This window comes from Petaurus breviceps, unplaced genomic scaffold (genome assembly GCF_028583685.1).
Source record: "Petaurus breviceps papuanus isolate PSGF00001 unplaced genomic scaffold, PetGlider_PUasm1.0 179, whole genome shotgun sequence".
In the NCBI taxonomy this organism is placed as follows: Eukaryota; Metazoa; Chordata; class Mammalia; order Diprotodontia; family Petauridae; genus Petaurus; species Petaurus breviceps.
In genome coordinates, this window is record NW_027185779.1 from 5,357,319 (window position 1) to 5,380,187 (window position 22,869).

At 36.8% G+C, this 22,869-nt stretch overlaps 1 protein-coding gene across 1 annotated transcript in view; it reads right to left on the reverse strand.

Annotated features, from left to right (window-relative positions):
• Positions 1-844: 844 nt before the first annotated feature.
• The window catches only part of TMEM67 (transmembrane protein 67), an 87,317-nt gene continuing 65,292 nt past the window's right edge, over positions 845-22,869 (reverse strand). The window contains exons 19-28 of the mRNA XM_069086641.1: positions 22,672-22,771; positions 22,450-22,589; positions 14,460-14,600; positions 12,426-12,506; positions 11,809-11,925; positions 8,353-8,469; positions 8,141-8,245; positions 6,246-6,348; positions 5,049-5,191; positions 845-2,150 (exon numbers count right to left, since the gene is read on the reverse strand). Coding sequence (XP_068942742.1) covers positions 2,070-2,150; positions 5,049-5,191; positions 6,246-6,348; positions 8,141-8,245; positions 8,353-8,469; positions 11,809-11,925; positions 12,426-12,506; positions 14,460-14,600; positions 22,450-22,589; positions 22,672-22,771 — 1,128 coding nt within the window. The 3' untranslated portion in view covers positions 845-2,069. The remainder of the gene's footprint in view (positions 2,151-5,048; positions 5,192-6,245; positions 6,349-8,140; positions 8,246-8,352; positions 8,470-11,808; positions 11,926-12,425; positions 12,507-14,459; positions 14,601-22,449; positions 22,590-22,671; positions 22,772-22,869) is intronic.

Consider the following 22,869-nt stretch of genomic DNA (forward strand, 5'->3'; position numbering starts at 1 on the left):
ATTCAATGTTGGGGGTAGGGGTGGGAAGGGAGGAGTTTATTCCCCCAGAAATGACTGAAATACATTTTTTTTTAAAGCCTGCTGAATTGAACAGAAAGGAGGATTGCAGCACAAAAGTTTAATAAATTAAAAAAAAAGGTGGGGATATGATCACAGGAGAGGAAAGTTAAAGAAATATAATGCCTTTAGAGGCAGGTAGAAGTCAGATAAACAACTGGAGGGGATCCTATCACTTATGGATTTGATTAGACTGTATCTTAAGGTCCTTTCCAGCTATGAGTTTATGTAGAGTTCTTCACTCATTCCAACCCTACTCCTTTCCTTCCTCACCATGCAGTCTTGCTCTTAGAATCATCATCTCCTCCCCATGGAACTCTGGATTTCATCCCTGATCCTGAGAGATGAATTTTTGAATTTTTGCCTTGTCCTGCCAGGACCCAAGCATCCACCCGCTGTCTCCTGTCCATTTGGCCACAGGAACACTTTCCCCCTTCCCCCTACACCCTTCTGGGCATTGTCTCCCTCCAGCAAAAAGTAAGCTCCCTGAGGGCAGAATATCCTGCTTCGGTTGGGGGGGCAGGGTTTGCTTCTCTAACTTTAACACTGTATCTGGCATATAGTATTCACTTAATGTATGTTTGCTCCATCTGTCCATCCGTCCATCCGTCCATCCATCCATCCATCCATCTATCTGATTACATTATCAATATTTTCTGCCTTACATGACCAGCAGCATCTTCCCTTCCACTCATTTTATTTTAATTTTAATATTTGGGGGAAATGAATAGTAGATTCTGTCTGATAAAGGCTGGCGCTCCTATTCTAAACAACTCATACACAAGACTGATGAATACTAAGTGTTTTATTATACATTTTCAATGAAGAAAAACAGTCTACTAAAAACAGTATTTATGTGACAGTATTTACAACAAAAGGAATTTAATCAGGAAATGTATTAAAAATATTACTTATTGGTCACTATCGCTCTAAAATGTGATACACTATTCAAACATAAATGACATAAATCAAAAAGAAAATCTTAAAGGAAAATTAAAATTATTATAGAATATCACTTCCAAATAATCACATGGCTTCAAACTTGTATTAACTGTATTCTGGATTCTATTGTTTCTCTCTCCATTTCCTTTGCAAACTATGGTAACTGGGAAAAGCAAGGTAAAAGGGTTTGATTTTAATGTAACATTTTATACAAATAACATGATAATATATGTATTAGAGCTATTACAAACTTTAAAACATAATTTTGAAATACCACCTGAAATAATGCAAAATGGTCAACAAAACCACACAGAAAGAGAATGTCTGAACATCGATGATAATGTTAAGTATAAAATGTAAGACCATATTAACAAATATGCTTCAGGTAAAGAGTATGTCAACACATGTAATTTACAGAATATAATAGGTACTATTTCACGAAATATTTATTAGTCAAAACAGTTAATTCACTGAGTCTCATGCTAGTCAAGAGAAGAAGTTATGATGATACAAACTGTATCAGTGATTACAAAATTACAAATTTCAAATTTAAATTACAAATTTTAAAATTAAAAATCTCAACCAATGCTTAAATGCTTATTTCAACATAACAAATGCTTTAAATAACATGACTTTAATCTGATGTTGGCAATAAGAGAATCAAATCCATTTTGAATGACTTTCAGTCAGTAGTGGAACCACAAAGATAAGTCATGTGTGCACTTGCTCAGGTTGTGGTGGGGTGAGGAAGTCATGTTCTATGATTGTCAAACAGCTGCCATGCCACAAAGGCAAAGGGAGGATTTATAATTTTGCCTGAGCCATATAGATGGTCTCTGACATTTCCTTTGACTTTTAAGTACCATACATAATGAAGATACAATACTTTTAAGCATGCCATTTTATATACTCATTAGGTATATTATAAAATGTCATAAAAACAAATCTTTCAACAGATAAAATAAGAATAAAAGAGTACCATTAATATTTTTAAAAATATGATAAACCAACTCAAAACTCACTATTTTGTACCATGATTATACAGTGTCTTGATTCATCTTTGGAATTAATTAAATAAGAAATCTTTCATCCACCAAAGTTTTAGATGCCAAATTCCTCCGTCCTACTGTATTACGGATAAATCTAAAAATCTGAAATGAACATTAAAAATAATTCAGAACAAAAAATGTGTAAAAATAGTTTAAAATCTATATAGCATTTCAAATAGCTTCTTCAATTATTTACTCTGAAAAATAACCCATATTTTTAATGAATTATATGATTTACTTGATAATACATAAAACAACTTGGTATATTTACTTGTAACATCATCATCTGTTTTTTCACAATTACAAAAAGAAAATTTCTGTATCTGGAAGCCATTTTATGAAAGTATAAAACAACTGCTCATTACTCATAGGTATTTTAGTTGAATTTTACACACACATACATATGTATGTATATATGTATGCACACGTGTACATATTTTGTATACATTTAAATGTATACATACAGATGCACAGTTAACAGGAGGCTAAAAATCCTTTTCGATTTTTTTGGTAAGTCATAAGAGTTTTATCCACAGATCAGTTCTCTTGAAGCAGGATAAAAATGTTTTCTCTTTAGATATTTATTTAAAAGTTGGGAATACTACATTATGTAGGAAATATACTTTAAAATTAATTTTAAATGTGTGTAAAAGCAACAACATTTTGTAAAAAAAAGGTTTTACAGAAATTTCATTTCATGTGGTAATACACACACACACATATCTCACGGTGGACAGAGTACTGGGTCTAGAATCAGGAAGACTCATCTTTCTGAGTTCAAATCTAGCCTCAGACACTTACTATTTATGTGACCCTGTACAAGACACTTAATCCTGTTTGCCTCAGCTACCTTATCTGTAAAATGATCTGGAGAAGGAAATAGTATCTTTACCAAGAAAACCCCAAATGGGGTCACAAAAAAGTCAGACAGGGCTGAAAATGTAACATGCACACATATAATACATACATACATACACACACACACAAACACAAAAGTCAGTCAAGGGAAGAAATTACAAATGGCATGAACTGTGTCAGCAATTACAGATTTTTAAATCCCAAATAATATTTAACGCACTTATTTCAACGTAGCATATAAAAAGCACAAGTGTTTTTAAAAACATTACTTAAATTTGATGTTGGCAATAACTTATATGTATACACACACAAAAGGCCACTTTTCCTCTCAGACGTTCCTCTGTGAATTCCAAGTTTTGTCTCCCCTTCCTCCCTGTCCCCCTCTAGCCATGGGCAATACCTGAGTGGAATTCTAACCAACATTTTCAGAGAAGTCAAAATGATCAGCTCCCTTAATTTAGCGGCACTGCTACATATGTCTCTGGGGGACTTTGACACCCCCATTACAGGATTCAAATCTGCCCATGAAGGTGCCCTTTAAGGTTATTGGTGAGAGAGAGGAGAGACAAAATCAAACAAACCCAAACCCTTCTGGAAAACAGCCCTCTTCTCCGCTTGTCCTGATCTTAGATACTCGCCCTATGATAAAAGGAACAGCATCAAAGGACTTCTAATTGGAAGTAGCCTCATAAATTATCTAATGAAGGGATTCAATTAGGATCACATATCTGGAATAAATCAATCCCAGCTAGAAGCAAGAGCATTTTTAATCCTAGTAAGTCATGTATTCTACATAACAAATTTCTGTAATGTAAAGCTATAAAAAATCTATCACTTTCCCCCTGCCTCCTATCTATCCTAACTATCATGTGTGAGTTACTGGTAGCATTGTTCTGAGCTCATATTACTGACCTTTTACTGTATCTTCTGGACTTTATACTGCTTGAACCTGAGACCGAGGTGGAGCCAACAGCCTCAAACATGACCAGGGAGCGCTTCTCCCTAACGCAGACTGGAGCCTCCATGACGCCTGCCAGGCTCTTGGGCATGTGTTGTAGAGCCCATCAAAATATGGGTGTTGTGATTCATTTCACAGCATCCTTCACTCCTCTGACACAGACACCAGCAGTCTGGTACGCGGCCTCATCACCTCACACCTGGACTACTGCAATGGCTTCAGGGTGGCTCTGCCTGCCTTGAGTTTCTCCCCACTCCAGTCCATCCTTCAACGCAGCTATCAAAGTGGTTGTCCTTACACAGAGGTCTGACCATGTTACTTCCTACCCCCTACTCAAAACTCCAGGGGTCCTGTAGCTACAGAATCTGCAGGATCAAATATCAAGCCCTGTCTGGCCCTTAGAGCCCTTGCCAGGCTGACCCCTTCCTACCTTACACCTTCTTCTTACTCCTCTCCCCCTGCCCCCTGAAGTGACTCTGGCCTCCTGGCTGTTCTTCACACAAGACACTTCCTTTCCTAATGCCCGCATTTTCTCGAGCTGTCCCACATGCCTGGAATTTTCAGCTTCCTCACCTCAACTTCCTGGTTTCTCTGATCTCTTTTAAGGTCCAGCAAAAACTGCCCCTCCTACAAGAAGCCCTTCCCCATCCCCTCTACAATCAGCTCTAGATTATCCTGTCTATATCTTATTTGAACATAGCTGTTTGCATATTCTTTCCCTCATTAGATTGTGAGCTCCTTGAGGTCAGGGACTGTTTTTACTTTTTTTTTTCCTATCCCCAGCACTTAGCACAATGCCCCGCACAGAGAATATGCCTAATAAATGCTTCTGGACTTCACTTTTCTATCTCTTCTCTCTCTGCTTCCATCTCTCCTGCTCTATTTCCCTTTCTCTTCCCACCTTTCTTGCTCCCCAGTCATAATCTCCCTATCTCAAGATCACATCATTAAGTCTCAATATTTTAAATTCAATTAACCATGAAAGGTGGAAGTAGTATAATAATAGACAAGCTAAAAGATGAAGCTATGGTGTGTGTATATGTATGTGCATACATGTGTGTATATGTGTGTGCATGTGTGCACACATGTGTGTATATGTGTGTTGGACCATTGTTACTACTCACTATCTACTTCTCATAAATGACGTCACTTAAAAATGACCAGAATAACAATGTCAGACTTACCTCCTGTTGTAGGTAAGTAAGAAAGGCTGCTAGAACAAAATCCTGAGAAGCCAGATCCACAACAGAGAAAAACAGTATATCAAAGGTGAGAAGAGTGGCTTCATTTCCATAATAGAGAACTTCGCTGAAAGAATAATTTTCATCTGTAAGGAGGGAAAAAAAACCTTTAAGATGTAAGCTAGGTTTTTTAAAACAGAAGTTTTTAATCAAACAGAGAATTAAAGATGAAATTTAGATGATTCAGAACAGCATATGAAAACCCACTAAAAAAATCACACTGTGGAAAACTATGGCTGAAAGAAGTTACTTGTCGACTAGTGTTAAAGAGTCAGAGGAGAGGTCTGGCTGACTGTTATCTTTTGTGAAGAATTAACAAAGTCCTAAGTTTAGAGTTCATTAGCTTAGTTCCATCATTAGCATTTCCAGCATGTGCTAAGCTCAGTCAATGAGGAAACCCTCTCAGTTGTAACTAAAAGCTAAGTTTAAGGTGTGGGGGGGAGGTGTCTTTTTATGGTGGATTAAGCAACCACAGAGTCTGATCTTAAACTAGAAATAGTTACTTAATAGTAATGAAAGATTGTTTCAGTGCACCTATTGCTTTCTTAATCAGTCCCGGAGTCAGGAGGACCCGAGTTTGGTTCTGGCCTCAGACACTTAACACCCACACACAAAAACTAGCCGTGTAACCTTGGGCAAGTTACTTAACCCCAATTGCCCTCCAAAAAAAGGCAAAAAAACAAACAAACAAACAAACAAACAAACAAACAAACAAAAAACAAGTGAAGCAGAAATAAAGGTAACTATCAGAAATTATTTTATACAATTATATGCAAAGAACTTCTAGCTGAATTGGGACACAGCTCAAAAGTCTGAAATGCTTCCACTGGCATTTACAAAAATACACACTGTCATCAACATATATAAGAGTTTGACATTTCCTCTAATTATAAAGCAAAGAGGCTTTGAAACTTGTTTTCAATCCTTCCTTATGGAATAAGGCTTCTATCTGGATATTTCCTTTGACTTGACAAAAAAAAGTATGTGACCAGTGAAGGATTAGGATTCCATGATATTGACTAAGTTAGTTACAATTATCTTCACCTTCCCATAAAGTTATACAATAAAAAAATTAACTCCCAATGTTTATTTTTTCAAAATTTGAAAAAAAAAGATATGTCAAAGTAATTTAAATAATACCATTGTAGAAGATGCTTTTTTCCACTGGTTCTATGAATTCTATACCAAGAATTCGTTCAAAAAGCAATTTATCTTTTACAAAGTAATCCATTTCTTTATGAACCTAAGAAAGACAAAGCAGATTCACAAAGAGAAGTAAATACATTTTAATAAATTTACACCCAGAAGGAAGATAAAATATGAATAAGCATACAAATGTAGTTTCTTTTCTAAAAATCAAGTAACTGAAATCTGAACACTGTTAAATTAGTCTTTACCATCAGTACAAAAAAAATTTTTTTTCATCATTCATGTGAGGAATCCTTTATATAGAAACGTGTGAAATACTTAAAATTAGTTTTGATTTACAAAAATAAAAAATACATGCATCTATCTACTCAAGGATTTATCTGTTGCATGAGGCAAGATATATCTGTAATGCATTACACACTAATTGTTTTGTATCAGAGAAGAACATTTAAATGTAGAGTGAATCTAAATGTTTTGCTGAATAACAAATCCTCATTATAATTCACCAATTATTTTGTGTCTCAGAACAATATTCAAGTGTATGTATAGATGAAGTGAATCTAAATTGTTTTGTCTAATGATCACTATTCTCCATCATAACTGATCTTATTTTTATATGTATAAAATCTTCATCCTTAGGATAGAGGAATCTGGGGATGACTTTTGTTTGTATTACTGCCACCTTTATTTACATAACTCTTTACAGTTTACAGCATACTTTGCATTACTTAAACCTACTTTACAGATAAGAAAACAAAATTCTTTGAGGTGATCATCCAAACTAGAAAGTGACTGATCCACACTTATTCCACTATTAGCTTTATCTTATTCTACATTAATTTTATTATATCCACGCATTATCTTTTTCTTAGTCTTTAGAATTTAACCTGACACACTACGAGATTATATTAAGAAATACCTAAAATGTTCATATCCTTTAACTCAAAGATCTTATTGTTAAACAAATTTCTTCCAAAAAGGACAAAAGATAAAAAGATACCATATTTACCAAAATAACCATAATAGCTCTTTTTATGATAGGGAATAACTGGAAATACTGTAGGTGCCCATAAATTGGGGAATGGCAAAACAAACTGTGGTACACAATGTAATGAGGTAGTATTCCACTGTGGGGAACAAATAACTGAAAATTTTTTATAAAGATGTATGTGAACTGATGCAGAGGGAAATGAGCAGAACCATAGGAATGATCTATACAATGACTACGAGAATGTAAATGAAATAAACAATAAAGTGAGATTGAACACTTTGAAACTGTAATGTCCGGGGGTGGCCAGGTAGCACAGCGAGTAAGAACACTGGCTCCAGTGTCGGGATGACCTGGGGGATAGAATCCGGGCTCAGACACTTAGCACCCACCCAGAAACACCTAGCCATGTAACCTTGAGCAAGTTACTTAACCCCAATTGCTTTCAAAAATAAATAAATAAATGAAAGAAACTGTAACGTCCAAGCCTGGCCCTGAAAAGCTGAGAAAGTAAACCATCCTCCAAATTTCAAGGAAGATGCTGGAGAATTTGGAAGAATAGCACTGCATATGTTGTCTCATAATGTAGCTGATGTGCTGGTTGGTCTTATTGACATCGTTTCCTTTTTTTTTCAACTTTTAATAAAGAGAAGGTTCTCTAGGTGGGTGGGTAATCAATATGTTTTGAAATGAATCGTATATAAAAAAATAAGTCACCAATATAACAAAACATGCAGACCTTAGGAAAAAAAAATACAAAAAGCAAACAAAAAAAAAACCCAGAACAAAACAATAAAATCCAAAGTTTACCTGCTTTGTTGAATGAAGAATAGAATTTTTTTTCAAACTAAATTACTGAAAGGATGTTTTATTTTAATATGAATATTAAAATACATACATGATCAATGAATGAGCCAAGGAACTTATTCATGGTATGGTAAGCTTTAACACTCTGTTCAAAAGTCGTTTCTGATGAACTTGATAGTCGAGCAGGGACATTTTTCTAAGGTAAAAAAAAAAAAGAGGTAAATTGAATGTAACGTATATCTTTGGTGTTTAAAAATATGTGAAATAATTTGTACATCTCATTTAGTTATGTTTTATACCTACCCTTGTTAGTCTTTCATGAATTCTGTCATAATGATGTCTTGTTTTATTAGAAATGGACATCTGAAAAGTCTGAACATCTGTGTTGGGTAGCAAACCTCTTTGGCTACACAAATTTTCCTATGTAGTTAAAAAAAATTATGCTAAGAAGTGAAAAATTAAAACATATTTCATTTACTTCAAAAACATAATTATTCTTAGCCTGGGAATAAAGAATTTCACTTCACAAAAATTCTCTTTTTTTTTAAAGCAATTGGGTTAAGTAACTTGTTCAAGGTTAAACAGCCAGGTGTTTCTGGGTGGATGCTAAGTGTCTGAGCCCAGATTTGATCCCAGGTCATCCCGACACTGGGGCCGGAGCTCTTACTCGCTGTGCCAACTGGCCGCCCCACAAAAATTCTTGAAAACAGATTTTGAATTTAAAGAAAACTAAATTTTCTTAATTTTTAATTACTGAGGGTTTTTTTTTCCCCTTTTGATTTATACATGCCTTCAGTTTCTTTTGGTTCAAGTTTACTTAATGATCAAATATTCTGCCACATTAAAAAAAAAGTTGTTCTGTAGTTTACAATTCATTAATTTCACTGTCCTTTGTAGAAAAGGTTTGATATTTCAGCTGAGTGACTAATTCACTCAGTTTTAATAAAGATAAATACATTTTTAAAAGTGTTTCCTTTAGAATTATTTAAATAAAAATTAAATATACCCTAAACTAATTTAAATAAGAAATTACTGAAATATTGTGGCTGAGTAGTTAAGGCAAAAGATTAGAAATCTATTGACTGTTTCCCACCACAGGTTTGAATAAGGAAGAGGGGAAAGGGAACATGCATTTATTAAGTGACTTGTATAGGCCAGTCACTATGCTAAGCACTTTACAAATATTATTTCATTTCAATTTTGCAACAACTCTTGGAGGTAGGTACAATTATCATCCCATAATTACAGCTGAGGAAACTGAGGAAGGAATGGTTAAATGACTTGCCCAGGGTCACACAATTGGTAAGTATGTGAGATGACCTTTGAACCCTATCTCCAGGCCCAGTGCTTTATCCACTATGCTATCTATCCACTGCCTTTAAGTGTGAATTAATTACAAGGCCATTTTGCCCTCTTCTCCTTGACTGTCCAAATCTTCCCTATCCTTTGAGGACCAGTTCAAATCATAACTCCTCCATAAAGTCTGACCTAACTATTCCAAGGTCTCAGTAATGTCCTTCTCTTATTTTCAGTAGCACTCACAACTTCTATACCACACGATCTGGCCCCTAAACTATTCAGTCTTATATTTTTCAAAGTTGTTTCACAAATTTTCTGCTTTTGCAACTACAATGTTAGTAACTTGAAGGGAAAGAACATGCTCTGTATTCTTCTGCATCCCCCATAATGATGAGCACACAAATAAAGGTCTCCATAAAAACTCAGTAGCTGATTAGTTCAGTATTCTTTTTTTAATGAAAGGATGACTACTCATGGTGAATACCTTTAACTGTTCTTTATTATTATTTATATTGACATTTTAAGTATACCCTGAAATGCATAAAAATCATAAAAGTTAATCTGCATTATCTCTGTAGGAATGTGAAAAGGTCAAAATTCAATATCTAATAATTAAAAACTTCCATTACAATAATAATCTAATAATTAAAACATTACAACTCACCTTGATATTTCCCAGCAGTAGTCTTGTTTTATTGAAAAAAAAAATACATGGAGCAGCTAAGTGGCACAGTGAATAGAACACCTGCCCTGGAATCAGGAGGACCTGAGTTCAAATCTGGCCTCAGATACCTGATGTACTTATTAGCTGTGTGACCTTAGGCAAGTCACTTAATCCCAATTGCCTTGACTTCCCCCCTCCAAAAAGTAAATACATGCTAGCCACAAGGAGACTATAACATATTTACAACTTACAGACAAGTAGTATAAAATGTATTCATGAGAACACGCATGAACAGAAGAGGAAGTGAGAAAGAATGAGAGGAAATAGATAGATACAAAACTCATGCTACACTGAGTACCCCCAAGATATCAAATGGACAAGAGATAGGCCTCAAACTCTTCACAAGTTTCTTTATAGAGAGCTCTTGGGAAAATAGAAGCAAGAATTACCCAGAATGCCAATGAGGGGGTTACCTTCTACTTGTTACCCTTCCTGAGGAAAGTGAAGGGTTCTAGCTTACAAGGACTAACATTCTCACATGAGCTCAGGTTATCTATAAGACCTAGCCCAAAACAAGAGTACTGAAAATAACTGGAGTCAAAGCTCTAGCCCCTGATGGTATACTATTTTCCAAATTTGACCACCTTTCTTCACTTCGATTAACCCATAAGTCTTTACAAAATATTACAATAATAAAGATGGTAATAACCAAAATTTACATAGTAAATAACAAAATTTACATTAACATGTGAAAATGATAGCTAAGTGGTCCAATGGATAGACTACAGGGCCTGGGAAAACCTGAGTTCAAATCTGGTCTTATAGATACTCACTAGCTGTGTAATCCTGGGCAAATTTTTAAATTTTTCTGTGTCTCAGTTTCCAACGTCTACAAAATGGGAATAATAACAGCACCTATCTCTTGTGGGTATTATAAGAATAAAATGGGAGCGGCTAGGTGGCACAGTGAATAGAGCGCCGGCCCTGGAGTCAGGAAGACCTGGGTTTGGATCCGGCCTCAGACACTTAACAGACATACACACCGCCCCCCACACACGCAAACTAGCCATGTGACCTTGGGCAAGTCACTTAACCCCAGTTGCCCTCCAAAAAGCAAAAAAAAAAAAAATGAACTAACATTTGTAAAAATGCTTTGCAAACCTATAGAAATGGTAGCTACTATGACTTACCTATACTATCTCATTTGATACAATATGCCTAGTTATTTTTGCAGACACAGACAAGGCATAAGGCTTGGAACTTTCAATCAAGAAGTTTCTAATCTCGTTTGAGAGACAAAATTAACAAACATGAAACAATTTAAAAAACAAAGTGCTGCTATACTAATTATCACATAATTATAATAGGGTTTCAGAGAAGAGAAAGATCAGTGTGAGTTGAAGTAGCTGGAAAAGTTTCCATTTGAACTGCACAAAATTTTGATAGAAAAGAAAAAAAAAGCATTCCACTTAAAAAAAATATTTTTAACTATCTGAGAGTATGTGAAAAATGATTCTCTAAAGGGTAGCCTCAAATATGAACACAGATAGTTAAATACATGAGCCTTAAAAATCTGATGTTTCATTGTTTTGGAAATCTGTGCATCATTAATTTTAATGATTCATTTTCCCCCTAGTTTTTTTAAATTCTCATGGCTTCCTCCCTTCCCTCCCCCCTCCAACTCTACCCAGAATTCTCTAATGGAATAATACTGTATTAGTCTACAATCCAAAAGAAAACCTCCCCATAAATAGTAAGAAAGATGGGCACGAAAGACATATGCTTTTTGGACATACTGCCTCCCTCTTAAGATGCCTGTTCATTTCTTCCATGTCAGTATCTGAATGTCCATGAACAGATCGACCATGGATATAATATCCAAAACATCTGTGTGATAAGAGAAATACTGAGATCTATAAAGAGAGAAGAAAAAAGAACAATGAGCAACTAAACCTTTAATCAACATAAAGTAAGTTAGATTTAAAATTTTTCCATACTCCTTACATTTGAAATAATAGGAAAACTATAAAAATTTGACAATGAAATTCTAAAGGTTCCCAAAAGCCTCTGAAAAGGAATTATGTGTATTTGCTAGAAAAAGAGGATTCAATATTTGTGAGTGAAAATGTCCAGGTTCATTGCAGATCCAAAAAAAGGAAAATAAGTTAATGAATAGATATGAGAGCAAACACAGAAGAGAAAACTAATAAGGCAGTTGAAAAGTAACTTGTATTTGATTGCAATTATGTGCAGAATTACATTTGTAGGTTAATTGTTATGGGTAGAATGGACAACTAATAATGCAATGTAAACCTGTTCATACAAATTCATTTTTCTAAATGTCTTGATTTATTAATAACTTTTTTTAAAAAAAGAAAAATACAACTTTCAAATAAAGTTAAGATGTACTTACATTGCTCATGGAGCATAAATCAACAAACTGTCGTATTTTATCTTCTATAAATCTCTCATAAAAGATAGTAAAGAACATGATCTGAAACATTAAACCAAATTGTTGTTTGTTAGTCTCTAAGATTTTAATTTTCTTTTATAGCTCAGTGCAGTCTTCTAAAAAGTGCATAAACTCCAAGCTAGCAGCCAAGACACTTGAATGACTCCCATGGGACAATTGCAAACTCAGTTGTCACTTGAGGTTGCTTTTTCAAAGGAACATGAGCTCAGAACTATGGATAAAAATCCCAGAGAAAGCCCTGAAAAATGCTAAGCAAATGTTAACCTCCTCCCACCCACCTCCACACACCCCACTGTCAAAAAAGGGGGATGTTTTTCTTGGGAGGGGGTTGTTTTTTTGGAGGGGGGTGTTTTTTTTAGAGGCCTTAAACAGGATTACGAGAAACTGGTGCTTTAATGGCTTGACCAACGGTTCTTCTTGCAGTTCTGCCCAGCTTCTACATGCTATTCCAAGAGATGATAAAAGGCAGAAATTTTCAAATTGTTCTTTTCTGATAGAGAAGGGGAAGGAGCAGGAGCAGAGTCATTATGACTCCTAGACCAATGCTTTGAGGGCATGAGAGAAGAGAAAGGTGAGGGTGAAGAGGGATGTGCAAAGCTCAGCTTAAGTTCTCATGAGATGTTGGATAAAGTGTGGCATGAAGAGATCCTCTTCCCAGTAACATGGAGATTACAGAGAGTTACACTAAAACCAGACGGCAGAGAAGGCTGTGGATTGTGGAGGAGAAGGTCTGAGGGAGACAGGAATGCAGATATGGGGAACTAAGGGAAGAGATGAGGATTTCTGCTTCAGCAGATATTAACTCTAATTTGTGGGTTCAAGTGGAGGAAATTGAAATACCTGCCACATAAGAGAAAATGACCAAATGATAGGCCCCCTACCTTTTAGGACCATAAAATAAAGTCAGTGTGGCCCCCTCAATGTCTTTAACTATTGAAGGCTCAGGAGATCTTATATTTCTGAGACCCTGTTGTCAGAGATAGAATAAGATGATAATTATGTCCCTGGAGACTGGGCTGAGACCCTGGGTAAGTATCAGATGATAAGGCATACCTAGAAGATACACTACATGGGGCTCAGACATTCAGTTTCTGATCTAACACCCTTGGAACAAAGGCCTCTTATAATCAGCCTTCAGGACACTGCAACTTGGGATGTGTAAAATCCTTCTAGTCCCCTTTCAGAACAGGTCCTGTGCTTGCCCAAGCAGCAAGAGGCTGTGACCTGAAATGGAGGCTTCTTTGAGCTAGCCCTCCTCTTCTTCTGGCTCCTGGAGGCCAAGACCTCTCAGAGTTTTGAGTCCTGGAGACAGAGGTAGAGCAAGGTAGTGATTAGGCCCCTAAAGATTGATCTCATTCTCCATCACTATCCCAGAACTTCATTCCAAAAGAGAATGGAGATAAGCACATCTAGAAAATATCCAGCATCCCAGTTAAATTATGATCTCGAGCCTCTGGGTACAAAGGCATCCCTCAATCCCTTTGGTGCTGAGGCTGGAAATCAGATATGGGTCTAGAGCCCCCTTCAGGGTAGGTCTTCTATTGTGCCTTGAGCTTAAGAGGCTAATGCCTGAGATGGTCTAGAATCCACTTTGGAGCAAAGAAGGCTGGAGAAGGACGTGCTGCTGCCCCTTCAGAGCCAGCAGTCCAAAGAAACTGTTCAACAGGGGACACTGCAAGTACCACTATGATCTTTAAATGCTTAAAAAATTGTAGGTGATAAATGCACTTAAAAGCATATACATGATAATTAGTTCTTCTAGCAGGAATATAAGAATAAAAGTAGAGAAAGAGATTATCCCTGTGGTTGTGAGCATTGGTAAATTCTTTTCCATTTCCAGTAAGTGGTGGACAAAGCAAAATAACCTTTTTCTCTATCTAAGTATCAAGATGGGACCATTTAGTGAGAGTGTAGCTTTTATATATAAACAAAATAACAGAGACAATGCTGTTTAAGAACATTATCTCTACATACCTGTATCAGGCCAATGACTATCCAGAGGGCAGTAGACACAGCATATCGCAAAATGCGGCTATAAGATCCTATATAGTCATTTGTTTTTCTTGAAAGACTAGAAGACGAATCCATCAATGCCAACTTCTTGAATCCAACAACCTGAAGACAAAAAAGGATAACACTTTAGGGCAGAAAAATACCCTTTCTTGTAATAAAAATGGAAAATCCACATATTACGCACAATATTCAATTCAGATAGATATAGATATCAGAAAGACTAAAAGTTGGAGTTCAGTTGATTAATCATTTTATCCAGCATTTCAGTTTGTGACTGTTTATGCAAGTATTATTATCTATCCTCTAAAACCCTATGAAGAAGATACTAGAATATTAAGGAAGCAGCCTAAAGTAGTCGGAAGAGCCAAGTTTGAAAACCTGGCCGCCACCAGACGTCGTTGGGGGATTCCCAAGCCCAAGAGAAGCGCTGAACTGCTGTTTCGTAACCGCAAATAGGGATGGTGACAGTTATGCCAACTACTTCACAGGGTTATAGCAAGAAAAGCGCTTTGTAAATCCGAAGCACGGTAGAAATGTGCTAATATTGTTGTTGTTCTTATCACTTGGGCCTCATACCATCCTTGTGTGTTAAGGCACAGATATAACCAGTGAAAACACAAAGACTAAGACTCACGATAAACATGTTCAGCAAGACGTTGCTTAGCACGATTTTCATCTTTTCACAACATGGTTAAGCTGCCCACCAGAGGAATAAAAGAAGTCATGCCTTTAAAAAATAAAGTTCAAGTGATTTTTTTTAGCTTTGGAGTCTTATAATTCATCACCAGAAATCTGGCCACCAGGTGATGAATTTGTGGCGTCTCCTCTTATTCAAGAGTACTTTCTTCAGTGTTAGATGTGGCAAACGTCAAAGAACATTGTGAAAAGTGAAAGTGACTATATATTAACAGATAGGAAAGAATCTGTTAAAGACATAACGATCATTTCAGAATTTTTTTTCTGTAAAGAATCCTCTCATTGAATGGTTGGTGCAAAGATAAAAATACAAATAAGAAGGAAGAAAAAAGATAAAAGAAAATGTCATGTTGTCATAACAACTTCGACTCAATCTGTTGAAACAAGTTGTTGACTTTGAAATGCACTCTTGGTGGAGCTGTGATTGATCCAACTACTGGCATTAGGGATAAGGTTGAAAATGTGACTTAAGAGGTATAAGGAGTTCTTAATGAGGGACTTCCTGCACCAATGTGGTCAGTCCCTTCTCTACAACTTAGAAAGTCTTACAAAGTCACCTAGAGTACCAAGGAGTCAAGTGACTTGTGCAGGATGACACAGCCACAATGTGTCACTGGTGGAAGGTGAACACAGGTCTTACTGACTCTGAGGTCAGTTCTCTCCATTATGCCCTGGCGAGAAATACGGAGTTAGACCTAAAAGTCATACTACCACTTGTGATATACAAGTGATATCACTAATTACAATAATAATAGCTACCGTTTATATAGTATTTTCTATGTGCCAGGCAGGATGCTAAGTGCTTTACAACTATTACCTCATTTGATCCTTACTATAACCTGTAAGGCAGGTGTTATTATCATCCCCATTTTACAAAGGAAGAAACTGAGGCAGAGGTTAAGTGACTTGCCCAGGGTCACACAGACACTAAGAGTCTAAGGCTGGATTTGAACACAGGTCTTCCTGACTCCAGGTCCAGAGCTCTACCCATTGCACCACCAGCTGCCATTATTAAGCATATGCTTCAAAGAGGTTAAAGACAAAAGGAAAAGATCCAAATGCACACAGATTTACAGTAGCACTTTTTGGTATAGCAAAGAAACAGAAACAAAGTGAGTGTCCATCAACTGAGGAATAGTTGAACAAATTATGGTTTACAAATGTAACAGAGTATTATTGTGCAGCAAGAAATTATGGCTGTGCCTGGGAAGACTCATATGACTGATGCTGAGTCAAGAGAGCAGGACCAGGAGGACAATTTACACAACAACCAAAATAACATAAAGGAAAACAATTTTGAAAAACTTCAGAATTTCGATCAATGCTGTGAGCATCCACGACCTCAGAGGACAATGAACAGCTGCTTTCCACCTCCTAGAAGGGAGGTGCTAGGTTGGAACAGAGATATCAACCAAGTGCTGCCCAAATCAGATTAAAATGCAACCGGGGATGGTTAATAAAACAAATAAGAATACAGTAACACTGATAATTTGTGGCTATCTAAGTCAATATGCTCCTGCAGGGATCTGTTCCTATTTGAGTTTTGTGCCACTGGGCTGAAGGTACACAATGAGATCTGTTTTCAGACATGGCTAATGTATTGATTGATTTGTTTTATTTGACTATAATTGTTAGAAAGAGAAAGGTACTTGTGAGAAGGAGCAAGTTGGTGAGTAGTAACAGAGATGACAAAAAGGAAGAGAAAAGAACATCAATGAAACATTAGTAAAAATAGAGAGAAGAGAGGAGAATAAAGTTCCAAATACAAACTGGAAAAACTGTTAAGAAGATATACATGGACAGGGAAGTTTTATTACAAAGGCAAATTTGACATATACCTACTTTTTGAAAAGCATACCTAACAAAAGCTTACAATTTCATATAAAAATCCTCTTTGCTATTTTTCTTTGTACACTGAAAAGCTTGTTTGTTGACATTTGCTAAATTATTTTATCATAAATTTATTTCTTTTAAAAAGAAAGCCTTAAGAAGTAATTGATTCTATGAAGTAATTAATCATGATTTCAGCAAGCTGGTGATGAAGCATGCTTCCCATCTCTCCACAAAGAAGTAAAGGATAGTGGATAGAGTGCTGGGCCTAGAGTCAGGAAGACCTGAGTTCAAATCTAGCCTCAGTGTGTGATTTACTAACTGTTTGACCCTGGGCAAGACACAACTCTGTTTGCCTCAGTTTCTTCATCTGTAAAATGAACTGGAGAAGGAAATGACAAACCACTCCAGTATCTTTGCCAAGAAAATACCAAATGGATTCACGAAGAGTCAGACACAACTAAATAACAAACATAGAATACCATATGTTTTCAGACATATATCCCCTTCTCCCTTTATTTATAACTGAGGGCTTCTGTTGGGCAGGGAGGAGGAACAGAATTAAACAGTGATAGAGATGCAAAAAAAGAAGAAAAGACTGGCATTGAAATATTCTTAAAATATGCAAAATAGAACTCAAAGAAGTTCAGAGAGGTCACTGGCAAACTGAGCAGATTTGATACTGTTGTATTAAATTTAATATATACTTTTAAAAAAGAAATGGTATATAATAGAAGTTCACAATTTTATGTATAATCTTTGCTGGTCTTTTAGGTATATTGAAATATTCATGTCTGTAAAGTTCAAATTTAAAAAAAGAAAAACAAAAATAAAGAACATCTCTTGTGTAGAATCTAAACAAATTGAGTTTCTTATCAATATAAAGGTTCTTCTAAATACTCCTATTGAGAAATGCCACTTTATTAACTGCATCAAGTCTCAAAACACTACATATCCTCCTCAGAGAAATTTTTTTAAACCACTCATATAAAAATCTTACATTTATAAAGCACTTTGTTCCTAGTTTTGTTCTTTGTTTTTTCTTTTGTTCTATGAACTTTGCTCCTCTACTTCTGAAGTAGAGAGTACAAGTATTCTTCTCCCTGCTTTACATGCAAGGAAAATGAGGTTCACAGAGGTTATCTTGCCTATAGCCATGCAACTACTACCTGTCAAGGTAGGAAATCAAACCCAGACCCACTGACTCCACATCTAATGTTCTCTTTCCACTGTGGTACAACACAGAGCAGCCTAACCATCCACCCTTGAAAAACAACATGGATAAAACACACCTGGACATGCAGTCCAGTGATTTAGTCTACCCCTTTCTATTTCCGTTTCTCTCTTTAATACACACATATCTTAGACAGGTGCTGCATATAAACAAAGAACATCTATGCAGATGATTCCCAGATGTGTATATCTAAGCATAGACTCTCTCCTGAGATCGACTCCTGTATCAGAAGACTGTAGGATCATAGACATAAAACCAAAAGTTTCTTAGAGGTCATTTGGTCCAATCTTCTCATTTTACAGATAATGAAGCTGAGGCCCCTTAAGGATAAATGACATGTCCAAGATTTCACAGGTACAAAGTACTACAAGTGGGATTTGAGCCCAGATCTTCTGACTTCAAATACAGCATTACTTCCACTCTATCACCAAAAGCCTACTGGATATTACAAACTGGATGTCCCATAGATAAACTCAACATGTCCAAAATAGAATTCATTGCATATTTCACAAAACCTTCCCGTCCTTCTGTGAGTCTACTGTTGTCCTGCCAGTTACCTAGGTTTGCAACTCATCTTAACATATCTCATCAATTTCCAAGTGTTATTGATTGCCCTACCACATCTCTCACATCTATCCCCTTCTCTACTCACACAGCCAGCATCCTGGTTCAAGGACTACTACAACAGTTCTCTTCTCTGGACAAAAGTCTCCTAATCGTGTCAAGTCTTTTCCCTTTTTTAATCTATCATTCATGCAGCTGCAAGGTGATGTTTCTTAAGTATCTGAGTTACCATGTGACTCCCCTACTTATAACCAAATACAAATTCCCCTCTTTGGCATTTAAAGCCCAGGCTCCAAACTCCCTTTCCAGGCTTATTCATTCTACTTTTCTTTGTGCCCTCCATAGCCCAGCCGAACTGGCCTTCGTGTTCTTCCCAGACAAAACCCCATCTCTGGTCTCCACGTTTTGCACCAGCTGTCCCTCGTATACATCCTCTTCCCCTCTGTCTTAGAATCCCTGGATTCTTTCAAAGTTCAGTTTAAACACCACTGTCACTCGTCCTGACTCCCTCCTCCCCCCAAACACATGGTGCCTCCTCTGAACTCCAAAAATTATCTTGTATTGTTTTTAAATACAATATATTTACAATTACATTAATACACATGCATGTTGTCTCCCCTGGTAGAATGTAAGATCTTCAGAGGGAGGGAATGTTTCATTTTTGTCTCTGTTTGACTTTCCATTCATGTGCCTAGAACACAGTCCATTATATCCATCTCAAAGAGTCCTCTCTTCCTTTAGGACACAGTTTATACAACATCTTCTGCTTGAATCCTTTCCTCAGACCGCAAACAGACAGTGCTCTCCCTCCCAAACTACTTGGTATGTAATTAATCTGCATATTACTTATTCGCTTGTATCTTTATGTTATGTAGGTGTATGTTTTATATGTACTTGATGTTTCCCACATTAGAATGTAAGCTCTTTGAGAGTAAGTCTTGTCTCATTACTAGTACTATGTCCCTAGTGTCTAGCACAGTGCTTACCACATAGGAGCTATTTAATAAATATTTGTTGATTCACTGGGCCCAGAATTGAGTAGGAAAAGAAAAGCAGGTTGGACTGCACTGGGGAAATGGTGCAGAGGGCTTGATGATACCAAAACAAAAGCCCATCTCTTTAAACAATAATAGTCAGTGATGTTATATGGCTAAAAATCATCATACCATAACCTCAGAAGAATCAAAATTAGAACTCCAAAGTACAATGGAAAGACATATAGTGGGTATAAGTAAACAGAGGCCCAATACCAAAAATTACTTTGGTAATATGGGAGTAGAACTCAGAACAGAGATTAGGGTTACATATGTAAATCTGGGAATCATCTGAAGAGAGGTGATAAGCAAACTCTAGGGGAATTGATGAGATTAATGAGAGAGGGTTTTAGAAAAAGTAGTCTTGGGGCGGCCAGGTAGCACAGCGAGTAAGAGCACCGGCTCCAGTGTTGAGAAGACCTGGAGATCGAATCCCGGGCTCAGACACTTAGCACCCACCCAGAAACACCTGGCCATGTAACCTTGAGCAAGTTAACCCCAATTGCTTAGGGGCGGCCAGGTGGCTCAGCTAGTAAGGGTACCGGCTCCAGTGTCAGGATGACCTGGATCAAATCCGGGCTCAGATACTTAGCACCACACCTAGAAATAACTGGCCGTGTAACCTTGAGCAAGTTACTTAACCCCAATTGCTTTTATTAAAAAAAAAAAAAAAAAGAAAAGAAAAAAAAAGAAAAAGTAGTCTTCCAAGTAGGAGGAGAAGCAGGAGAGAAAGGCGGTTACCAAAATCCAGAGAAGAGAAGGTGGGGCAGTCAACACTGTCAAATACTGAAGCAGTCATAAAGCTAAAGGTCATTGGATTTGGTAATTAATAGAGGGTTGGCAACGTAGGAAAATGCAGCTTCAGATGAGTGCCAAGAATTAAGAAATGAGTAGAAGAAAAAAGGAAATAAAAAGAAAAAAATAGCTTTTTCTAAGACTTTTGCAGTGAAAGGGAGGACTACAGGATCACATTACTACTATTACTATTACTATTATTATTATTATTATTATAGGATCAGGAGATGGAAGGTCAAACTTGTTTGACTTTTTGTTTTTTTTTTTTGAAAGAATGGGAAAGACCTGAACTTGTTCATAGACAGCAGAAAAGTAGTCAGTAGGGAAACTGAAGATGGGCGGGGGGGTGGTGATGACAGAAGGGTAAAGTTTTAGAAGGTGATGTGATCAGAGCACAAGCAGAGGAATTCAACTTAGTGGGGTCAACTTTTCATCAGAAACTGGAGAAAGGAGAAAATAGGGGTTGGTGTTAAGGGATTTTGAGGCATAGGTTGAGGGAAAGGAGGAGGATCTAGAAAGATGGTCTCTATATTTTCAGTAAAGTAGGAGGCAAGAATCTCTGTTGACAGGGAAGGGGAGAGTTTTGGGGAAAGAAGAAAAGGTTGGGAACAGCAATTACAGAGAGTGAGAGTCAACTGGGGAAGAATAAAAGAACTGCCATACAGCCACAAAATGGGACCAAACAACATAAATTTGTAGGGGATCTAGTCAGCACACATCTTTCTCCAGTGGAGTTCAGTTCAAGGTTGGTGTTTTGCAAGGCATGAACTGTGCCAGATCAAGAGAGCAAGGCATTCAAGAGTAGAGAGAAGTATATGATTGAAGTGATCAACTATAGGGTTGAGATTTCTAAGAGAAGAAAGTAAGGCAGAAGAGAGGAGGTAAATTAGGATAGAAAGGAGGGGAGGGAAAACTAGAATAGGATGATGACCAAGATTAGGTTTAGGAGAAATAAGGGACAAGGAGAGGAGTGATACAGAAAGTGGGAGATGAAGAGATGAGGAGTTTAGTAAATGAACTAAGAGGTCAGAGTGTTTAAGGGAAGAGTAAAATGTATGTGTATGTGTGTGTATACACATATACATATGTGTATGTACGTCAGATTTTCGGGGGGCAGTTTTAAGTATAAGGACAAGAGCTGAGGTGGAAAGGAGCATTGTGAGCCAGGTGCTGAATTCCTTGAGAAAGGAAAGAAAATGATTTCGACACTTGTATGTGCCTGCCGTGAGGATCTGAACCAAGTGACAAAGAAGGATGGAATAAACTTAAAAGGAAGAGAGGGTGCTGAGTAACAAGAGTGGAAAGCTCCAGGGTCTTCTGAAGAGGGCTAGGTTTCTGTGAGTGCAAGATGGAAGAAGGGTGAGAGGAAGATGAAGGATGTCTGTTAATAGGAGCAGAGATTCCACAGGGCACAATAGAAGAGGAAGGAAGAACAATACAGCAACTCAGGAGAGGCAGGGCAGGGCACAGGGAGTATTGTCTATACTACTGGCAACTGTATATCACAGAGATTAGCAGAGGAAACAGTGGTCATTTGTTAGTCATAGGATAGAGAAGTATGTGACTGGAGCTCTTACCCTCATGGATTCCATGATAGCAAAGAACAGAACCCCAAACACAAGATTTATCCATTGCTTTATGTCATAGTTACAGGACAACAATGATCACTAAACTTCTTGTTAAAAATGTAAAATTTAAAAACATCCATTAATTAATGTATTAATTAGTTAATTAATTTTAGTTAAGCTAACATTAGGTCCAACAAGCAGCATGGCTTTTTATCAGTTACTAGAAGTACCTCCAAAACGAAGAGAACAGTAAGCATTTGCAAGAGGGGATTAATTTTTCTCACAGTCTGAATTTCATTCCACTGGTTTGCTACAAAATATGTCCTCCATATGCTCACAGGAACAGCAGCATTTTGTAAATTACCTTCACCTGGTGATGAAAGAAAAAACAAAGGGTAAAGCCAATCTTTCTACACTTTGAATGAGCAAGAACAAATGATTGCTTAAATTACCTTCAACAGCTTTAAGAATTTTGCCTCTGGGTCTCTCCCAGTCAATGAAAAAGATATCTATAGTCACCTGGGATACAAGCTTGTGCAAAAATTGCAGAGTCTGAGAATGAAATAAAACACATACACAAATTATGGACATTAAAATTAACTTTTGCGTCTTCCCTGACTTAGGAAATGCTCCCTAAAGCCCTAACAGAA